Here is a 23,508-nt window from a genome sequence, read left to right as displayed (position 1 = left end):
GAGAAAGCCAAGAAACAAACAATTACTTGAAGAGCAGTTTGTGAGTGGAACTGTGCTCCTTTGGCATCTGTAATGAAAGAGTGCCCTGCCATGGGAATCCTCTGCCTCAAGAAAACATTTAAAACTTAGAGATTACATTTGTGACGACTTCAGACAGGTGTTTGATGCTTGAAAACATCAACTGTAGTTTTACTTGGTGGAGTAAACTGAGATTGCAGTTGCCATCTATCCTAAAAAGAATTCTTCAGTTAATACCTTAAAAGAATTCCGTAGCATTTGCCAATCTGTTCACTAAGAGTGACAAGTTTTATGTCTTGATTTTGGTCTTTCATCTCTGTGCTGAGCACGTTTCATGCTGCACTGCTTGAAGATTTTCCTTGCCTTCTGTTTTAAGTTGTGGAAATCTCAGGGCTGGCAATATCATGCTGCAGGAGCTCTCTGGATGGTTCCTCAGCCCACAACCTGCAGGCACATAGGGCTTCAGCCACGTGCCCTATGGCGGAAGTTGTCTGAGGAACTTCATGTTGCTTCTGTGGTGGTTGTAGGTCTTCCAGACAGCAAAATGCCATGACAGGAGAACTCTGTCATGGCAGTATCCATCCTGATAGCATGTTGGTTTCTACCACTAGAAACAAAGTGCGCTTGAAAAGAGTGATAGTGTCTTCATCTGATACATGAGGAAACCAGGCATGCTGCAGTGAAGTGACTTAACCGGAGTCACCCACCAGGCCATTGGCAAGGCTGGGAATAAATTAGGTCTCCCTCATCCCTGTTCAGTGTTCTTTCTGCCATTTCTCCCCTGTCACTGCAGAAATATTTCTGTAGTAGTCCATTCCCTATTTCTCTTACGCTGTCCCAAAACAAACAACGAGTTGTTTTAAAACATTCCACAGTTCATTTGATCGGAACAGGGATCCGGACTAAACTCCAAATCAAGCAATTGCATTATGCCTATTGACATTCTCCCTGTGGTTTCAGCTGAATAAATCTCTTTGTTTCTCCCCTAAAGCATTGCTGTGAATGGCTATAATATTTACACAAAGATTAAAACCCCTTGGTACACCAAAGTTGCTGCGTGCAGGCTAAATAACCAACACATACAGCACATTCTTGTTACCTCTTGTTTATCCTTCAGAAGGAAGCAGAAACTTGAGAGAACCTCAAAGCTTCAACCAGGCTTGAACTATTTTTATTTCTTGTGAGAGAGCCTGGAAGAACTTCTGCCAGGCCAAGCTGCTGGGGTTCTCCCCTGGCTGCTTTGGCTCCTTCGGAACAGAAAAGACCAAACAGAAGAGAGAGCCTGCATGACTGCTGACCTGAGGTCAGTGGACGTGGTACCCTAGTAGAATTCAGCCAGACATACTGAAAGGAGACAGTAACTGCACTCATGTGCTGAAAGTATTTTTAAACATTTCTACTTTTTAGTGTTGTAATACAGTTGTGTTTTCACAGGTGTCTTCCAGTGATGAACCAATCTGTCTGCATAGGCTGGAAACTTCTGCATACAAAATTCTGCATAAATAAAATGCAATGTGATAGATGGGATTCTGAGACAGAGTAAGAATGTGAGATGTCTACCAGTTTAGAGATGGCAGTTATTTTCTGAAGTTGTTTTTTAACAGCAGGACCCTCTCAGTACTATTTAGCAGAATGACGCCAAAGTAAGAGGAGAAGGCAAAGCATTCTTCTTTCTGCCAAACACAACAATGAAAAAAATTAGTTTTTCATACTTCTGAATTACCTTCATTGTCTTACAGAACATAAATATTGTATACATATTTAATAGGAGTCAGTGTTGGATCAAAACTGCAGAAAGGGCAGGAAACTTTGAGATTATGTTATACTTCAAGTTTCTGTGCTCTCAGTTTCTCTGCTCTGTATTGCCATTATCCATCGCCTCAAGCTGTCTTCAGATGGTACCTTATATGCAAACCTGTATTATCCCCTCAGGCAAGAAGATGATTCCCAAACAGAAGCTTGGTAGAGATGAGCACCTCTCTGGGAAAAGCTGTTGCAGGCCTTGCTCATTCTTGGCTCTTGGTTGTCATCAACTCCCTTCACATGTTTCAGCTCTTTGGGTGAAACAAAGGCAGCAAAGTGCCTTCACATTTCCACGAGCCCTTCTCTGTGTCAGTGCTCTAGGGTTTGGCTCAGACTAACTTTCTTTTTGTGAAGGTACCAAGTTACCTGACTGTGTTTCTCCAGAGCTCCGCACCAGTGCAGTCCCAGACTCCATCCCTGTCTTGCAGGAGGAGCAAGTCCCAGACTTGAGTATCTGTTCCACCACAATTCAACTTCCAAATAAACATACCTCACCAAAGCGGGGGAGAGGAAAACATCTTCAACTTTTCCACCTTTTGATTTATTCTTCTTCTGACAGGCGTTTTGCTTCTCTTTAATGAAACAGAAAGTTTCTGTCCTCTTGGGTTTGAAAAATGTCTTCTAATTTTATGTTTCATGTGTACTTTCTTTGAATTATTTAAATACTTTTTTCGATCTTAAGATGTAATTCATAGTTTTTTTGGCTCTGTGTTTTTTTCCCCCATCTACTTTTTTTTTTTTTTCTTACTAACCTAAGGGTTCAAAGGGTCAGAATAATGACCTTATACAGTTTTCTTCAGCTTATTTCCCTACCTCACGTTTTCAGTGGCTCATAAGGAGTTGTTACCTATAGAATCTGGTGTCAGTCTTCAGGATGGGTTTGACTGACACCTTAACTGTCAGTCCTTCATTTCCTTTCTTGCAACGCAGGTCAGACCCTGGTGGTACCAGCTGGTGTCTCAGGTATCATTTGGGACTGTTGAAGCTTCTCCTTTGATGTGACTGAGAGGAAGCAATTCCATCTCAGCAACATGGGGGCAAGTAAGTCCTTCTGATCTTTGGGAACTCAGCTGTTCTGCTGAAGACTTCTCTTAATTGATACTCCTTTCCAATTAGTCCCTCCAGGACTAGCAGTCACTCAAGTTATAGGTCCCACAGGTAAGAAGAGTCTCAGATATCCAGCAGTCCTACAGAAATACCACACATATACCCAGTTGTTCCAGACAAGTAATTCTGCACCTGCTTCAATTTGCAGCTTAGCAGTCTTTGGAGATAATATCTCTCTTTCAGAGTTACAGTGCCTTTTGACTAATACTGGTTTTACAGCTGTAGTTTTTCAACATTGTACGTTTCCAGCACTATTGATCCATAGATCAGAGTGTTAGAAAGTATGCATGGGGGATGAAAGACAGAGATGCCAGGAACGTATAGTAGAGGCTGTTCATTTGAATGAATAGAATCAAGAAAACTTAAGTTGCCTATATTTTCATCAAAATTCTCCCTTTCAGGGTGGCAGCGATATATGCAAGCATTCAAGATATTTTTTAGCCGGCAGTACTAGAAAGTATCACAGAATTCTCTGTAATATTTTTCTCCCCTCAGAGATTACAGATGCTTCATGGAGCACAGTAAAATTTCCTTAAAATTGTCATGAGCCAAATGTACTTGTCTTATTTCTTGTTGGGTGTCTATTAAAAATCATTTGATATGTAAGTACTAGGGTAAAACAGATCAAGAATCTCTGGGGTTTTTTTTGTAACACTGCAAGTTGTGGTGCCTGCACAGTGACTTGGTCAGGTTACTAGGTTTAGAGGAGGATTGCTAGGTGGGGCGCGGGGAGGCAATGAGAGCAACAATTCTAAAGAATGTGCCTGTGGCATAAGAGCCAAGTGCTTATATTAGAAATGATTAGTCAGAAGGGAAGAGAGATTACTTTTATACGCTAGTTGAAACAAGCTTCGTGATATCTGCACATACTGTTTATCCTCTCAAACCTTCGGTTTTCTATTCTCATGTCAGTGCAGAGGACCTTTTGTCTGATTCTCTGCAGCAAGCTGCTGGTGCCACCAGGTCAGCTAGAGTCACAGGGAGTCTTCTGGTAGTTAGTACCTGGCCCTAGGGATTACATACAGACACTTTCTTTTTTCTGTTAAATTTTCAGTCAGTCTCAATCCCTGTCATCTCTAATAAGCAATACCAGTTAACTACCAGAGTCAGGGAGAACTGGTGTAACCTGTATATGCCTATCTTTGACCAAGAGCTTGGAGCTAAAGTAAGCAGTTGAACCTCCTCTCTGTGCTTCCATGCAAAACTTGTTCCATATGTTGCATGTTTCACTTGTGCCAGATAATGGGTGTTCTTCACTTGCTGCTGGAGTCCACACTGAACATGTGTGTTAGGGAAGAGCATTTGCCCTAGGAGATATTTTCAACATAGTAGGGTAATAGAAAGGAGTGTAGATACAGGTCCCCTGTGGCGGACATAGCAGGGCTGGTGGACACAGGATAATATAAAATGCGGACATAATAACAATTACTTTGAACCACATTTATCACATACCAATTTGCAACCACTTCTGACTTCATAATGTTCAGCATCTGTAACCTGATGTCCAGTTCTGCAGTATTTTTTTTTTTTTTTTTTTTGCTGCTGTCTGCTCAGACATCACCCCTGCAACTAGATGGACCTTTTTTTCTTTAAAAGCTCTGGTTCAGTGCAAGAATTTTGGTGTTGTAGAAATCTGTTTTCTTACTGCTATTTATTTAAGCAGATATTTTCTGAGAAACATAGCATTATCAGTGTAATCAGTCAATTAAAGGTTTGAGCTGCCCTTAGAATTGGATTATTTGCTTTCTAACTGCAGTAGCAACAAAGGTCGTTTGATTTTAAGGGTTTTGGTTTTTTTTTTGAAAATCCTTGCTTTTCAATATTACTCTGGAAGCAAGTTCCCAAATCTTTGTTCACGAAGCCCAGCCATGATGATGGAAGGAAGTTAGGGTTCTACATTGCATTTGTAAATTGCAAATACAATACTCCTTGCTACCCTCCTCTGAATTCCACTAAAATCATAAAACCGTCAACATTTTAAGAATATACCTGAGTCTTTAATGTTCATTTGGTTGGTTTTTGAACCGTTTTCCCCTGCAGATTTCCATTGTCCCTCTTCAGGAAGTGGAACAGTAAAAAGAGCAATTGCTGTGTTATAAAGGGCAAGTAAATCCTCACAGCTTTGCATGAGGTTGTGCATACATATAAAGTCAAAACCAAAGCTGAAACAACTTAAGAATATGCTGCATTTCTACCAAAAATATTTAAAACCTCAAAGTTGTCTTCTTGTAATAACAACAGCCATGAAAAATCCCTTCCCTGACCATATCCCATAAAATGATTGAAGGATATAGCCCTGTATTTTATACTGAGGCTGGGCTGTCTGAATGTTGTATTTATTTGGGCTCTGAATAATTCTAACTATAAGAGATCTTCCACTGGTGCAAATACTTGCCCTGACAGGCTTCCCTGCAGTATTGAGGTTGTAAACATTTACTGGTGTTGAATCAATTTATGCAGTTCCCCAGAGCATATTAGGCTGGACCCTAAATTACATAATTCTGGTAACACAGGGTTAGCACTGGTTCTCAGCAGCATTCTGAGATGTGTTGTTCATGCTGCCCTCTTCTTAGTGTGCTCCTCCAGCACTGCTCCAGCTGGGACATGCCACCAGTCTCCAGGCTCTGTTGGGGCATGTGTGCCAAGGGATGGGGCAGGAGCTGCTCCCCAAGACATTGCCATCATTGACATCTTTTATTCAGTGGCGTAGATACAGCACCATTAAGTTTGTATTTCAGCTTTTGCTGTGCATTTGCAATGAGTAGTATGTCCCAATAAGTGCATTCTAACACTCCTGGTTTTGAAAGGAGGAAAAGGGCAGGTTGGCAAGTCCAGCATCATTCCACTTTGCCATTTACCTTCCCTAGCAGTAATATTTTAAACAAGCATAAATCACCCATCTGCGTTACACTACTTGTGAAACAGAGTGCATTTCGCTTCCTCTGTGAATACAGACATACCACATACTGAAGTGAGGTGCTCTCAGCCACAGGTTAGTATGTAGCAGTGTTAGATACTCGTTGTAGTGCTGACAGCTTCGTTTTCCACCAGCCCCATCCTTCTGTCTTGTCTGCGTGTGCGTATTTGTGTGCGTGTGTGTATTTCACAGTGGCAGAAGAAGAAAAATATCCCATCTCTTTGGTTATTTATATATCTTGGTATGCAGATTTTTTAACCGGATACTTTTAATTGGCTCACAGTGATGTCATGGTTCCAGAAACATTCATAATGTCTACTTTGACTTTTTTCTCTGTCTCAACCAAAGATGTACACTGATTCTGTAGAAAAAAAATAACCTGGAAAGTAAAATTATTTTTCTTACTGTACAGTTCTTAATAACTGTGTACAGAATATGCAAATCCCTCTCTTGGTCGGCTGCAGTCGTCCATCTGTTCTGACAGTATCTCGTATTAGATTATCCAAGACATTTGCCAGCATCTATCTTTCTAGCAAACCTCTACCAAAAGCAGAAAGAGGCTGCATTTTCATGAGAACAAGAGAGTCTACACAAAGCAAACTAACTAGGCTTCAAGCTGCTAAAAGACTACTTATGTGCCTGGAGAAAAGAAGTAAACAATCCTTTTTGTGTGGTGTGCTGCTTTAACTGTAGCGTTTTCAGAGACCTCTTTTTCTTACCCTAAATGCCTCTTTTGCCTGCCAAGAATAAGGATAATTAAATGTCCTTTAAGTGGTGTTTAAAGCTGCATGATAAGAATACCTATCCTCCAGATGCAGTTCCCTATAGTAAATACCAAAGGAGAACAGTCCTATCAGGCATGCTACTTCATTACTCCTGAGACTAGCTAAGGCGGAGACTTGAAATAACCAATTTTCCCCCGCAGTGACATATGCAGCATCCTTACCAGCATCTCCAGCAGCACGCCTGCCTCTCTATTGCTATTTATACAGTAACGCGACTGAATTCAAAAGCAGCAGCCTTACACAGACTAATTTTAAAGCAGTGCTCTGGTTTGTGATTTTAAAAGGCTGCTACCAATAAAATTGTAAATTTAACAGAACCCTGGAGTCCTTTCTACCAACCCAGCGATAATTATATTTTGAACTAAAACTGGTTTTCCATTGTCCTCAAAGTTGTCAATATATGGTTATTCATTCTTTTAGAAAAAGCACACTTATTTTTGTTTCCTGATGGTGTTGAGGATGAGATGACCATCAGTACCAGCTTTTCCCCACTTCTTAGAGTTTTTCCTGTAAGATAACTAGAGAGTATTTGTAAGGAGAACTGTTATTTAATGATTTTCTTTGCAGTGTTGTATAATGTTTATATATAAGTGCTGTTGTAGTGTATGTATTATTTGTGGTAAAACAATGCATGTTTCCATGTTAGCCTTCTTTCAGACAAACTGCAGGACTTGGAGAGCTGTCAGTGTCCCCTGAAATTTTTTTTTCTGAAGTGTAAGGCTTATAAAAAGCAGATCTTTTTATTCATACTAGTCTCCAGATTTCCTTCCCCTTTTCTTTATTGCATGAGGCATTAGCATGGGAACACCCTTCACGTTTCTCAGGCTTTTGTCTGTTCCTGCTGCATTGCCTACTGGAAGTCAAACAGTGCTACTTGGTTTCTGACATAACTGATTACTATGGAAATTATTACCATGTCATAAACAGAGGATTTCATGGGTCGAATGTGTGGCAGGAGCACAGACGATTCCGTAAGCAAGAGGTTCCTGGTAATAATGAAAAAGGGAAGAGAAATGCAGAAAACAGACAATGCTTGTGCAAAATCCATTGTTGCAGATTTTTCTTCAGAAGGCATAGCCTGCGGGAACGTGGGGATCAAGCAGTTTGCTGGGGAGTTTTGATTTTAAATGAGTGAGAAGATAACTGTGAGTTTGTGCTTCAAGAAATAATTATTTTATTTTGACTCCAGCAGTTGGCACTGGCCAAAGTGATTTCCGAGGGCATTCGATGTATGTCCCAGATCACTGTTCCACACTAGGGAGACTAGACAGCTATCGCTCTGCTATGCAGCGCTCGGAAACCAAGGACACCAGCTGCCAGACGGAGGAAGTTAAAGTTGTGCCCCCTTCGATGAGAAGAATAAGAGCACAGAAAGGACAAGGCATTGCGGCCCAGATGTCTCAGTTCTCCAGCTCATCTGGAAACATGTCAGTGATGAGTGATTCTGCTGCAGTTATATTTGCTTCTCGCCAAAATAGCGACATAGGTTTTCACAGCTTGCCTCGAGTTGGTGCAAGAGTATCTCTGCAGTCCCTAGACCAGACACAGAGCATCTCTAGGCAGACGGAAGACATTGCTGGCACTTTAACTCACCAGATAAGTAAATTGCAAGTGGATGATAGTGTTGTGCATCTGAGGAATAATCCCACGATGGGGACACTGTCGAGGCCAAAGTCTCAAGAGGTGAGAAGCTGTGATAGTGAGAAGTCCGCAAGCCCAGCATGTGTGGTCTCTCCTCATGCCACCTACTCAACGAGCATCATACCCAATGCAACACTGTCATCCTCCTCAGAAGTTATCATTATTCACGCTGCCCAGAGTGTTGGTTCATTGGATAGTAAAATGAACAGTTCCACTGCCTACCCAAATCCAAGAGACAATCCTGTTACCAGCAGTGCAATAAGTGGAAAAGAAGACCACCACTCTTCAAGTGGTAACTGGAGTGAGAGTAGCTCCACACGTCACTCACAGACTTCAGATACCATCCCATCTAATACTGTCATGATGCTTTCTCTTGGTGACTCTGCTGTCTCTCTTAGCACTCCTGGGAATGCAGAGACTGGGTCTCAGACCACGAGCTACAGCTGCAGGAACAATGTTGCTTTACCAAACCCTTCCCAGGACAGCGATGGTAGGAGTGAATCTAGCTATTCTGGGGAGCGAGCACAGGCAACAGTAGACAGCACAGAGCATTGGTTGTACAAGTCTTCAGGAAACAGTGAGACTCCTTCACACAAGGTGGTTTGTACCACACCAGGCTGTGCCACTCCTGGTAGCAACCTGAGCAGCAGCAGCCTGGAGAGGACATCAGTCAGGGATGATTCTACTTCTGTGTATTCTGTTGACCATGATGGTTATTACAGTTCCATGCATATGGACTCTGGGCTGAAGTCAGACATGCCATGCAATAATACTAATGGTTTTGGGAATCCCAGAGACAGTGTGATAAATGTCTTCGAAGGAAAGGAGAAGAAACAGCAGGTTGACCAGTCAGGCCAAGGTGACAAATCTCTTGCAAGAAACATCTCTCTGAAAAAGGCCAAGAAACCACCTTTGCCACCATCCAGAACAGACTCACTCAGAAGGATGCCTAAGAAAAAAGTCCAATCCAGTGGACAGGTACTTGATGAAACTCTCATTGCCACCCTCCAGCATTCTCTGCAGTTAAATCTCAAGTGCAAAAATGGCAGCTCCCCTTCCCAGAGCCCCTCCAGTGATTATGAGGATCCCTGGGTGTTGCGCTCCCGCAGCCAAAGCTCGGTCAGTGCAAGCAGCAGCATGATGTCCACCACTGCTCCAAACCTTTACTCCATCTGCACAGTCACTCCGTCACAGAGTGAAACAAGTAGCATCAAGTCAGAGTACGCTGACCAGTGGGGCTATTACAGCGACTATGCCGCAGTGGCAGACGACCAGGTGAAATCCCCAGTGACCCATTCTGTCAGTACATCGTCTGCTCTCAGCGATTACAGCATCAGCCACTTCAGTGATGGCTCAAGGGCTTCTGTGCCACAAGTGCCCAGTGGGCTGGCGAAACCAAAGAGCACTTCTCCGGAGAAATCCCACCGAGTCACATCGCCATCAAGTGGGTACTCCAGCCAGTCCAATACACCCACTGCGCTTACTCCAGTGCCTGTACTTTTAAAACCTGCATCATCAGGAAATGGGAAATCCAAGCTGAAGCCTAAAGTGCCTGAGAGGAAATCCTCTCTTCTGTCTTCAGTTTCCATGTCTTCATCCTCCACTTCTCTTTCTTCAAATACATCTACTGAAGGGAGCGTGAGTGTGAAGAAATTGGACCCCGCCCTGAGCCCTCCTCCAGATTCTGGTGCACCTCCTCTGCCACCTCCTCTTTCAACACCTCCACATTGCCCCGAACTTTCTCCTCCCCCTCCTCCTCCTCCAGCAGAAGTCATGGATTTGTCACCATTGCCAGCCTCCCCCACATTCCCCCCTCCTCCACCAGAAGCTAATGTAAATTCTTCCTTTGCTCAGACTGTCCCATGGTTACAGCAAGAAGCCTCCATCAGTTCATTCTCTTCCCCCGTTCCTCCTCCTCCTACTTGCCCCTTAGCTGTCCCACCACCAGCACCACCTCTTGATCCCAAGTTAACAAAAGGTGCAACAATATACCCACAGTATTCTTTTAAGAAACGCAACCAGGAAGATTCTTGCTACAGTCCAGTGAAACAGCCGCTCAACAAGCAAGACTCATCGAGACCTGTGATGCCATTAGTGACTACCAAAGCATTGCAAATGGTGCAGTTGAGGTCTGTGAAAAAAGCGACAGAAAGTGAACCATCACCCGAATCTGCTTCTGAAGCCACGTCTGAGGAGAAGGGTACTGTAAATTCATCGTCACAGTCTTCCCTAAAGCCATCTCTCTCACTAAGACTCAGTAGCAGCTTAGGCAACGAGGAAATGAAAACTCAAGGCACTTCATTTAAAAATGCAGTTCAAACACTGTCTCGGGGTTCTCCTCTCATTCTCTCTGATAACACACCTGCGCTTGACAGTGATCAAAAACCTGTGAGTGCAGTAGGTCTAAAAAAGTCTTCTGAAGCTTATGCACTGGGAACAGCTACTGATGACACACCCGAGTCTTCAGTGCAGAGTGAAGACCTCCCTTCTGGCATGTCACTTCAGGGGTCACCAGCATCTCCTGACAAGGTTCAGGTCATATTGCCAAGCAAGAAACCACCTCCTATTTCTAAGAAACCTAAACTGTTCCTTGTTGTACCACCTCCACAGTTAGATCTTACAGTAGAGAAAGCAGCTGAAGTGAGTGATACTGTCAGAAGCACATCAAGTCCGACTAAGAGAGACACTGTGCTTGCACACTGCGAGGAGGCGAGAAATTGTCTTACAGATGGACTCGGTTCTAGCGAGATGGACTCTGGCAGCCTGGTTCCTGAGGGAGGAGCTGCTGGATTCACCTTCTCTGAGGCAGGGGGAGCGAATGCCTTTGTGGTACAGCCTGCTGCATCACCAGTTCAAGAAGAGCCCAGGCAGGAGGAGCAGTCTGCTTTTGATGAAGGAAGCAGTTCAGGCAGCAGCCAAGACAGCGGCAGTAATGCTGATGGGCACCTATCTCAAGAGAACGAAAGTGGTGAGTGTCTTTACTCTGACTCTTCTTCATATACAACAGTAGCTGTTTTAAAGCAGCTGGGGAGTGAGCATTGCAATCCTAGCATTGAGGTGGGATTCTGTAGAGGAAAGAACCTCTTGTGGTTGTTATAACTAAAGGACTAAAGAAAGTTGCAGGGATCTGATTAATATTTTATGAGTTTTCTTATAATTACTTTCTGACTTCTCATTGCAAACATGGAAAGAAAATTATGCTTTATTTAACTGTGCTAGTATTAAAGCATGCTATGAAAACATAGTTAGCTTTGTAAACTTTGCTTTTGCATTTCAGTGGAAACGATACAAATTTTCTTGTATTTCTTCTGCCTGTGTATGTGTGACCAAACAGAAGCATTTCATGCACTGCAGTTTCCTAAGCAAATGTTGATCTGAAATCACAGTTATGACAATGGTGCACTCAGTCTCTCAGATGCTTTTTCTTAGAGGCAGCAAGGTCTGGTTTCGGGATTATATGCCTGTTGGATTCACATGATGGACTGACAGTTTTGTTCATTCTCTCTGTATAGTGGAGGTGTTTGAATCAGATACAGCAAATAGTTCATTTCTGCCAAGCTGTAGTTATGGGGAAGAGATGGATGGAGTGGCAACACCAGCAAGACCAAGGACTACTGAAGATCTTTTTGCAGCCATTCACAGGTACTGCAGAAATTGCCCTTCCCACGCTGTCAGGGTCCGGTAGGTCTCTCAAAAATTAGTTTAACATTTACTAAAACACCCAATTACAACAGTCATTGCTTTATGAAAAAGCACATATTTATCAGCTTTCTACTAAGCCTATATATGAAAAAGATAAGGAAAAGAACTTGCCTTTTATTGTTTTACAAATATACGTAATCCATTCTGAACTAGAAACGACCAGATTAAATCAATGTAGATTATATTATAAATATCTTGCCCCTTAAAATACCAAGTTATGTCTAGTAGTTATTGTACTGTTCTCAATCTGCCATATTAACTCTACTGTTGCTTTTTCTGTGTATCTTTTTGTTTTCATTCTTGTTCTTCTCCATCTTTTTACTCTCTTCGCTGCTTATATGGTGCAGTTTGGGACAGAGGCTCAACGCTAATGCTTCATGGCAAGCGTGGCTGAAACTGGCAAGTAACACAACATGTCAGTCATATGGCAAAACATATGGCAAACGCTGGATTATAGTTTGCCATAATCCAGCCTGAGGTGGGGTGTTTTGTGTCAAACTGGTTCATGAATGAAATGTGCAATACTGGCTCTGTTATTAATGACATTATTCATTTCCCTTGAAAACAAAATCACCCTGAACGGCAGCTAGATTTCTGTGCTGTTCACATTAGGTTCTCAAAAAGAAAAAGTAGAAAACCTCAAGCAAATAAAAGCTTTAAACCACAAAAGGAAACGTGTGCACCATTTAAACAGCACACACAGACCTTGCCTGTAGACTAGATTGGGTGTAGTTTTAGCACCATCTTGCGGCTTTGTCTTATACTGCAAACTGCAGAGGGGGTGCAGTTACTGCACAGGGAATGTGCTCAGCAGCTCCGTGTAGGTTTATCCAGGTGTTTAGTCAGTTTGCACATCTGTGCCCGAGTTCTGCATCAGGAATGAGGAACAGGCAGAGCAGCTGGGAGCCTGTAGCACTTGGATGCAAATGCTATTTTTTTTCATATTTGAAACTACTCCCCTTCCGATTTTACAAAAATTGCATATATATGATACTGACTTTTTATAATTTACTGTTACCCCTTAGGACTTGGTCTGTAGGGGGTGTTCTAAAAATGGTCTGTTGCATTCACGTTGCATGGCACTCACTAGAACTGCAACAAATCTGGTTTTAGAATGAAATATTCTGACCAGGAGCCTTTCTCTATTATGTATGCAGATAGAGAGTGGATCTCTGTGTCTGTGCACACACATGTAATTTGGGAGTTTATGGGGAAATGGACAATGGAACTGGATGTGACATAATTAAAACTGTCACATTTTTTATTAAGACCCTGCTTTTGCTGGCTTTAGACTTGAACCACTATCTTCCTTGGTTGTTAATAAAAAAGGTTTTGGTTTTCCCTTCACTATTTCTAAAAGGTATTATTTCAGTGATTGGCACTCTTGAATATATGTGCTTTGGAGTAAGACGAGAAATTTACTGGTATGTGTGTTAAGGACAGAAAGAACAACTTAAGTTTTAAGTCACAGTTTTGTTTAAATATATACCCTACCTGTGTCTGAAAAGCCACCAAAACCAAATCTGGTTCTTAAAATTAAGTTTCTTCCATAATTCATACATACTGAGAAAAGCTGATTACATGCTGACAGCAAACTGACTGCTCTGCACTGCATTCACAGTCTTACCGGATTAATCCAAGCTAGGATAACGAAGTCTTCCCCTGCAGATCTTTGCAGTTGAATTTTTTTCTTTTTTTTTTTTTTAATTTAATTTGGGTTTTGGCAGCAGTACAACCCCAGCATTGCAGTGTCTAAAGATACATATAGGCAGCCAAAACCCTAATGAAGGAAAATCTTTTCCCTTTAACAAATGCACGCACATGCTCACATACAGACTTGCAGAGCATCCAAGCACCAAAATAATTTGCTGCCTACAATACTAATACACAGTTAAATCTAGACAAGGTTTGTATGTTTGCTGCTGTTGAAGTCATCATTTTATCTCTTTGCTGGTGTCCATTCATCCTCAGGCTGAATGGATATTGGTATTACATTCTTCTTCCAGAAAGACAGGTGGAGGCAGCAGGAGCTGCTGAAAATAACGGGTGATACAGTTGTCTGTGGGGGTATCATAAGTAATCTGTGCATAAACTTCACCACCACTTAGGAGAGACAGGATCACTCCAAAGTCTTGGCAGATCTATGGCAATGTCTGTTGCTACCACCTACTCAGCCGATGTATCCTTCTACTTTGTTTTCAGGGCTTTTTTTAAATATTAATGCAATGCATAAAAACATTTGAGCTTGCCTTGGCAAAATCTCAAGGCTTTTAAGAAAGTAAAGCTAAAGATCACATTAAGTAGAAACCTGTTTTACAAGGGGAATGGTCTGTATTGAGCACATGCTTGATAAAAATTAATATGGAATTACAGCATGATAATCTTGTATTTGTAACAAGTCTGCTGACTTGTTTTAAACTTCTTCCAAAATACCATATTTAAAAATAGGCTTTATATGATCTTTTTGAATTAATTCTTGCTTCGTCAGCAAAGAAGCCAAGCGGCTTTGCCACAGATACCAGGCATGTACATTTCTTTAAGTTTTCTAATAATGTGAAAATGGAGCAATAGAAGTGAAGTTTCCACTTATTCCCAGTTCCATGATTGTTTCTTAATTTTGCTTTTGTTATCCCTGCACTTTACATTTAAATTGAAAAACACTTCACCCTTTCATTTGGAAAGAGAACTTTCTTGTCAGGAAGTTGGTCTCTCCTTCATTTAGTTGAAGAGTTGCAATGACAGAGCACCAACATAACTGTGAATTTTGTCCATGCATCTTAAGAGAAGCTGGAAAACTCTTTTCATTATTTATTTACTATTTCAGTTAGGGAGGGAATTTTTTTTTTAATCATTTAATCCAGAATGGTTACATGTGGCTCCCTTTTCTCCATCTTAATTTCAGCAGCGGTGTATTGCAGTGTCCTTTTCTAAAGGAAAGTGCACCTGTTCTCCACAGAGTGTCAAATGAAATAGTAAAACAAAACAAAACAACCCAGTGTAGTCTAGATGACATATTTTGAATCAAGTCCCTAAACTAACAGAGGAATGGCATTGAGTCTAAATCTTTATAGGATATTAGTCTTAGCAGTTTAATACTGACTCTCGAAAATCTGATATACAAAATTTGCTAAAGTGTTTTGTACGTCAGTATTGCCAGTTTTAGTAGTTTCATTGTTCCAGATTTGCAGGAAAAGAGGAATAAACTTAGCTTATACCTCCAATACCTGCATTAATGCCTGTACAGTTCTGGTGGTGTTCTTATTCATGCTTCAGATTTAGATTACTTCTCCGTTTTCCCCTGTCTCTGCTTTAGCTTAATTCATTGTCATTCATCTAAATTGAGTTTAATTAGGGGAGGCAAAATGTTTCATTTTGGTCCTCTTTTTTTTGTTGTGTTTTAAACTCAGATCCAAAAGGAAAGTCCTTGGCCGTAAAGATTCTGAAGACGACCGTACCCGCAACCATTCTCCGTCGCCCCCCGTAACTCCCACTGGTGCTTCCCCAAATTTAGCTACCCTCAAACAAGCTGGATCTATTCAGAGAAGTGTTCGCAAGAGCAGCACCAGCAATGACAACTTCAAAGCCCTGCTACTGAAGAAAGGGAGCCGCTGTGACACCAGTTCCCGGATGTCTGCGGCAGAGATGTTGAAGAACACGGACCCACGGTTCCACCGGACAAAGACAGATGCCCCTGCTGACCTTTCTGACAGCCCTGCCAGCTGCTCACCCAGCAAGAGCAAGCGGGCCCAGGAAGAATGGGCCAAGAGTGAGGGCCTGATGCCAAGGAGTATGTCTTTCTCTGGCACTAGGTATGGCCGGTCAAGAACACCCCCGTCTGCTGCCAGCAGCAAGTACAACGTCCGCAACCGCATTCAGAGCAGCCCCATGACTGTCATTAGTGAAGGAGATGGGGAAGTGGTGGAACAGTCAGAGGGCAGGGTCCGGAGAACTTTGGAAGAGCAGCAAGAGAGGCAGCTTGATATGTTTAACAGTGATGAAATGGACATGAATGATTTTGCATATGTTGAGGAGGCAGGCTGCAAGGAGACCTTGGATCCAGCCCATCTAGACTTAATGACTCAACCAGGTACTTCAAGGAAGTATCTAAGCCCTTCAGCTGAAGAAAGTTAAAAGGCAGTGTGACAGAAGGCTTTGGCTATTAGTCTAGAAAATCACAGAGGACTAGATTCCCGAAGAAAGCCCAGACCAGGGACAAGTTTACTTTGCTGAGCATTTATTCCATGAACTGCATGTGTATGTTTAAATGCTAAAAGCGATGGTGGTTCTGCATGGTTGGGTTGGGTTGGGGAGCACTTGCTTTGAATGAGTGGTCTGTGGCTTAAAGAAAGTTAACAGTTGAATTTTTTGTGTAAACCCTTAGAAGTCCTCTTGTGGGGTGGGAGGGAAGTTTTCTCAGAGTCTATAGGGGTGTGATGTTTTTCTTTTTCTTGAGACTGCAGTTGTGCAAGAAAAATTTAGGAATAAGCCTGAAATGGGAAGGCTCCTGTGGTACAAGCTGGATATTTGGTTCAAAAGCCTTGTAGTGGTGCAGCGTAGTGCATATGTTAAGCAGAGAGAGGCACGGTGAGGCCCATTCAACTATGAGAAGGTAGTAGGGTTGGTGCTGGGGTTGCATGGCTTATTACTGGGTTATGGCCCAGTGTTCGATGAAGCGTGTCCTGCTTGAGCAATTAGCTCACCAGGTTTTGAATTGGTCCAGGGTACTGTACTTTTTATTCTTTTTCCTGAGGGAAAATGAAATACATAGTTAACATGGAAAAGGGAGCTGAGTTTTATAGCACACTACTAGCTGCTGTGCAGCCACACACATATGCTTGATGAAACACTCATTTCCAAGTGAATTGCTTTCTTGACCTGGAGTATTCCCTTAGAGAACTGGAACAACTGGATGTCTGCAGAGGATGCAAGCAGACAACAGGAAAGTGGGAGAGGAATGAAGCAGTGTACTGCCAGAATTTGGAAGGGTTACTATTGTGGTTTAGGAATGATATTCCCCAATTTAATCTTCCCACTGAAACACTCTAAACCGTGTGCCGCTCACTCCCTCCCTCCTCCCCTTCCCCACTTCAGAGGGCTGGAGAGGAGAATTGAAGGCACAAAAGGCTAGGATCACGGGTTGAGATAAGGACAATTGACTGAAAACAGCAATGAGATAAGAAAACGAACAGTAACAGCAACAATACTAATGACAGAGTGTAGGAGAAAGAAGGAAACGATTCACAGGGGAAGCCCAGTAATACATGAACCTCAGCCACACTACCCAGACTCGAAGAGCCCCCCATTCCCTGCCCCTGGTAATGATGTGAGGTGGTATAGAATAACTGCCCCTCCTGGCTACTGCGGAATTTAACCCTGTCCTGGCCGGAACCAGGACGGTTAGATTTCTGAATTAGAAAGCAAAGTTTGACTTTTAGAACTTGCACTACAAAGCTGTAGGTGGAGCCCGTCTTTCAAAACTGAAACTTGGGAGTTGTGTTTTGCCAGAAGTCTTGTCTTCCATTTGTCAAAACAGGAAGACTATTACTTTTCATCACTTGAAATACAGATACTTGCTAACTTTTGGTTACCAAAGAATAAGTTACAATTACTTTAGTTTTTGATTTGCCTGCAGTATTTCTCTTCTTTTTTAACCTTAATAATTTAGTGAGGTTCATTTTTATTGTATATTTTACAGATAATAAAAACATTTAACGGTTTCCCAGTTGTAAAGAAAATTAATTAAAACTGAAATATTGGCTGGAGTTTTTGGTTCTTAGTAGGAGTGAAGCTTTTAATTTTTAAGAAGAATTTTACATCATTTGATGGCATGCGCAGTTTTTGTATTGTTTGTAAATATTGAAAGTTGTTAAAATATCTTTTGATCTCCGTACCATAGAATTTATACATTTTTAGATTGCTTTTAAGAAGAAAAAGCACTCTTTGTAGATTATTTATTTTAGAGAAACATGCTTGTAATCTCTTTCTTCAACCCTTTACTTGTTAGCAATGTAAATTTCAGGGGCCTTCGTTTAACTCTTCCCTTCATAAGAGGGGAATAGTGCTGAAAATGCTGTGACTTTGCTTCAATAAAGAAAAAGCCTGCCAGTTGCCATATTGTCTTTTGAATTGATTAAAATCTCCTTCAAAAGATGTCCCCCACAGTGTATGGCAACCCACTGAATGCCATAATCCATGCATCCAGCTACTAATCTCCCATTTTTCATTGCAAAATTTACTAATTCACTTTAGAGACAATTAAAGTGTACTTACATATACATTCCATTTTGGCATCTCAATTCTGAGACTAAAAAAATTGAAATAGTACTAAACTTCTTCCAGTGTCATGTGTGAGTGTTTCTACTATTTCTCTCCTACTTGCCACCTGTCCCAGAAAACTAAAATTCTTGGAGAACTAGATTATAAGCAGAGTAAGCAAGAACTAAAATGAAGTGGAGAAGGTGAATCCAACTGCACTCAGTGGAACAAGGGTGGGATTAACTGGTACACAGTAAAATTTCTGCCATTTTTGTGTGCTAACTATATTTAAAGAACCATTGGATTTTTTAAATTAAATTAAAACCTGGTTGAATAAAGTAGATTGTTTCAGATATTATTAATACAGATCTGAACTACATTCTGTTGCAAAGAGTGCAAAACATTCTGCCACTGCTAAACATCTCAAGAGTCTTGATTTTGTGTGTCTCCCAGAGATGACCACATGAAACATGAAAGGGCAATATCCTTTTCACAGCAGGTACTGTTCCTTTCAAAGCTATGCATAAATACTAGCTAGTCCTTACACCACCATCCTGACAGGAAAATACTCAGGCTTTGTTTTATTGTTTACAGTAAAATAAAAATGGCTGCACTGGAGAAAATTGCAGCAGCGTTGTGCATCAAATGCCTGTAGGAAGGAGCTTAGCTAGCTAATTCCCTTGTTCCCTTATGCTTGCCAGATGATACTGCCAGTCACTTTTATAGGCTATATGGGGAACTCTTTGGAAAGTCCCAGCTTAAATGTACATCATCTTGTTAATGCAGGTAGGTGAGATTAAACTTCAGTGTAAGCATGGGCTGAATTTCTTCTCTGGGGACAGGTAGCCTTGATGCTCATCTAAAACCCTCATCTGGTGTAAGGTGATTTGGGTTGAAGCTCAGGTTTTGGCTAGTATGCAGAAAGCAGTGTTCATGTAGCCTTACTGATATTGCTACTGACTACATTTTGCACAATATAAGATGGAGTGAGATACATTAAATGTGCTGAATTATGTTTAATGGTGCTTATAATACTTTGGTAACTGACGTAACTTTCTTGGGGAGGTATCAGTGTGTCATCTCCCCACTGCATCATCCTCTGTAGCAGCACACAGAACTGGTTAGTAGCTCAGTTTTCTCAGCAGTACAGTCCTTGGACCAAGTTTCCACTGCAAAACCTTAAGAGCATGACAGCTTTAGGCTATGTTTTATGTACTTGCAACAGCTTTAGTGTGTATGTATTTGTAGTAAGGAAAACATACTTAATTTTTTGTCACATTTGCAGCTTCAAAGTTACTTTCTTCTATAATAAGGATCCTCCATAGGGAGGTGTTGCATTTGTGGCTATATTGGTCAACAGGTGTAGATTAAGTTTTGTAAACCTCAGCTAAAGATATCTAGAGCAGTAGGAGAGAAGCACACATACACAAACTTGGCTGTGCTAAAGAGAAAAAGCAGACTTGTCATCCTGATGCTTAATGTATCATGCAGTTATAGGGGTTGTTCAGAGTTTACAGTTGGTTTACAGTTTGCCTCTAAAACAAGAATCATTATTGAAGCTAGATGTGAGATTAATATCTGATTTACCTCTTACTGAATGTGGTTTTCAATTTCAGTCTTTTTCTAAATTTTGCCCTGTATGAACTCATTCCATGCTTCACCTGTTTATGTTCAAAGTTCGTTCTTACTGCTGTCAGATGTAGGCAGCCCCAATCCCCCTGAGAATTAGAGCCCTCCAGTTACATTAATACATTAATACATTCATAAGGCTCTGGGGCATTTGCAAGTCTTCACTACTGTTTGTATGTTGTAGAGGAGAATTTATTACCTTAATCGAAATGATGGAGGTTATGCAAGGAGCAATAGCTTGATGAGAGGAGGTTTGGAAGGCTACTGGTAATCAGTGAAAAGAATTGGAAAAGAAGTGGATTTGATGAAGACGGGGTTTTGAGGAAACAGGACTGGATGCTGGTTCATGCATAAGGCTTGGCCTGAAAGAAGGCACAGAATAATGGCAGAAAAGGTGAAGCAGGGAAATTACTGAGAAGTGCAGTGAATGCACAGAATAAGGTACGGGGCGGGCAGGCAGATTCTTGAAGATAAAGAAGTTTCAGCAAGTACGGAAGAGAGAAAAAGGCGAAGGAACAATGGAATAGTCACAGAAAGAAGAAAGAAAAATTTTAGCCCATGTGTTTCCTCCTAATTCAAAGGGTATAGAAGGCAAAAGTCAGTCAAATATGGGGAAAAACCCAACCCAACATTTTAGAAGAGGAAAACAAGCAAAATTGGGTGAGCTTAGTGAAACAATAATAGGCTGAAGTGAGGAATGCTCTAGGATACCACAGGCAATATTGAGTGGGTGGCTATGGGCTCGAGCACAACTCTTGGAAAGGTTCTGTACAGAAACACCATACCTGAAATCTGGAAAGAGTAAGGGGGAAGATTAAAGCTCAGATTCATCCTGCCTAATTTCTACCAACTACTCTGCGTCCAGTGATTTCAGTGGACTGGCTACAGGTCTTCAGACACCTGTGTTTGGATAACCTGCTAAACTTTCAGTAATTTCCTGAAGCAAAGAGGCCACTCATGCATGCAGCACAGGGATGGGTGTGTTCATACTACTGCAAGCAAATAGATCTTGACAGGTGTCATTTGGATACCACAAAGTTCTGGAAAAAACATTTATAGCAGCAGTCTCTGTTCCAACAAAGTTGTTGCTACAGTACACTTAAGTGATTCAAGATAATGCACTGTTTGCTTCTATAAGAGAGAATTAAAAGAGTGAACTTCAATGGTAAAACAACATAATACAAAAATTACAGTGGCAATGAGGAATCGTTTTATCTGTTCAAAATAACTTCAGTACTCACAAAAGAGAACACAATAGCTGTATAATGTCATTGGTATTTTTCTGAGTTCCACCCTTAAAGTTTATTTTCTAAGTAACTTTCAGAAGAGATTTCTTACATGTTTAAAACTAGAAAAGTCTTGATAATTTTCTTTGTTCTGAAAAGGTGTTATCAACTTTAAATCAGAGTGCGGCATTAAAATCTTGCAGCTATTCAGTGTTGGATCCTGACTGTGGCTATACTGCTGTGAATTAATAAACACTCAACGGAGTAAAATACAAACGTGTTTGATAAAGATGTGCTATGCCATATATCATCCTGAAAAACTGGATAAAAGCCTTGATAGTGCTTCCCCAGCAGAATGTGGGTACATTTTATGTTGCAAATTTAGCTCTTTGCAGTTGAGTTCTTTCACGTAATGCACAACCAACCTTTTAAGGGCCAATCAATTCTCCCAGCAATGCTAATGGAACATGTCATTGATTTTCAGTAGCAAATTGTTTGTTAATAGTGAATCCAAATGTATGTGTATATGCATGGGGGGAGGTATATACAGAAGAGAGAAAGTTCAACACAATGTACATGAGTTGCCCTTGTCTGTAGTATACTGCTCTATTTGTGCACCATCCTTCAGTATAAAACCAGAAAGTTTAGCTACTGAAGGGGAAAAAAAAAAAAAAAGTGAAAATCTGTCAGGACATGTAGATAGCAGAAGTATTTACATATTCAGTACCTCTTGAAAACAAACAGTAAAAATTTAAGTTCTGTGTTTAGATGGTAAAAACCGATTTGGGGGATACATGTAAATTACAAAGAAACATAGATAAAATCTGTCAACAAACAAGAAATACAAGAAACAAAACATCCTATCTGCCATCTGAAGAGGAATGTTGTTCTTCTACACCTTCTTTAAAAGTCAGTCAAATATCTGTTTGGTTTAATTTTTCCAAGTGGAATTACTAGCTATGTTTCTAACACTCTTTTCACACTGGGTTGTAGAAAATGGACACAGAAATTCCTGCCTTCAGAAGGATTTCTAGGTCAGTTTAAAACAAGTGAAAGAGCATTACGATGACAAGAACATTCAGTGCCCAGTGCAGTGTCACCAGTTGAGAAGCTGCTGTAGTGGAGTCTGAAAGATGGTCCCATCTTTTTTGCCTTAATTGGGATGTTGTATTGTGCTGCCTGGAAAATGATGATTATTGCAAATTAAAAAAAAGCAAAGCCCAGATATATATAGTCAGTACAGTAGTCACAGACTAAGGAGTGATAATGATTTTAATGTATTTACTTATAGAGTTCTAATACAAAGCAAATGAACATTTCAGAAAGGAGATCTTAAGACAATGAAAACATGTATATGGGGGGCATTTGGCTGTGAGCAGAGGTCATGCAGCTGCACAAAAATCGAAGTTTGGGTCTAGGGTAGCTTGTATCCGTTTGCAAGCTATGGATACACAGTACCAAGCCACTGGTGATGCCAAATGAGACTGGCATATTCTCATACACAATACACTTGATTGATTAGGGCAAAACTTTGTTATCCAGGATCAACCAAACTTAAATTCCACAGAAAGATCTCTGTGATGTGATATAGAGGGGAAAAAAGTGTACCTCGATGTAATATTCAAGAGGTAGCACTTTATTTATTCCAACACAGAACACTAAAACTGATTTTCTTTATTTACTGATGCAGCATTTTGCAAAACTTGTCACAATTTAAGATTGTGGCTTGTGGGGACATGAAAATCAGTTGATAAGTTATTTCTGAGTTTAAAAATCTACCAACAGTACTTTGTTTCTAAACTGCTCTGCACAATCCAAGACAAGCGAGTTGTGTAACATAAAAGCTTTTTCTGAAGTGCAGCTTTGAAGTCCAGGACTGACTATGCAACAAATTAGTCATCTAATTCATGGGATGAGTTTCTTGCATGACGTGACAACCTCATATATACCCATGTTGGATTTGGGGAACAAAGTATCTCAAAAATTACTTTCTGTGCCACAAACATGCTCTCTCAAATGGTCACCAGTATCTGGGAAATTGTAGTGACCTCTTAGAACTGAAATTCCACATTAGAGGTTATGTAAAATGCTGAGAAAAGAGGGAAGAAAGTGTCTTGACAATAAACTGAAATATCTTTCTCAAAAGTCATTCTGATTGTTACTCATTCATTGGACTTTTCCTTCTTTAGATAAGCCAGATCTCATGTCATCTATTAATTCTCTAGAGTGCCGTAGCAGTATTCTTTTAACAGGTATTTCCTTATCCTGCTTGAGGCTTGCTAGCATCAAGAGTCTTTCTTTGCAATACTGGTATGTCTTGAAAGGCCTGCTGAGAATAATAAATATGAAAGGAATCTAAACTGGATTGTCCATTATGCCCTAGTCTGTAGACCATGAATTTCCCAAAGTTCATCTGGTTGGGAAA

At 40.9% G+C, this 23,508-nt stretch overlaps 1 protein-coding gene across 9 annotated transcripts in view; it reads left to right on the top strand.

The window, feature by feature from the left end:
- NHSL1 (NHS like 1) overlaps positions 1-23,276 on the top strand; it is a 181,592-nt gene extending 158,316 nt beyond the window's left edge. For 6 of the 9 annotated variants that reach the window (XM_017825923.1, XM_017825926.1, XM_017825924.1 and 3 more), the window contains 3 exons: positions 7,820-11,239; positions 11,784-11,913; positions 15,381-23,276. In XM_017825923.1, the coding sequence (XP_017681412.1) occupies positions 7,820-11,239; positions 11,784-11,913; positions 15,381-16,104 (4,274 nt within the window). In that variant the 3' untranslated portion in view covers positions 16,105-23,276. Of the gene's footprint in view, positions 1-7,819; positions 11,240-11,783; positions 11,914-12,320; positions 12,373-15,380 lie in introns of all 9 variants that reach the window. The other 3 variants (XM_017825927.1, XM_017825925.1, XM_017825932.1) reach the window with 2 other exon arrangements.
- The last annotated feature ends 232 nt before the right edge of the window (positions 23,277-23,508 follow it).

This window comes from Lepidothrix coronata, unplaced genomic scaffold (assembly GCF_001604755.1).
Source record: "Lepidothrix coronata isolate B3197 unplaced genomic scaffold, Lepidothrix_coronata-1.0 Scaffold123, whole genome shotgun sequence".
Taxonomy (NCBI): domain Eukaryota; kingdom Metazoa; phylum Chordata; class Aves; order Passeriformes; family Pipridae; genus Lepidothrix; species Lepidothrix coronata.
Note: the sequence above shows the minus strand (reverse complement) of the source record. Positions and strands in the feature narration are given on the sequence as shown.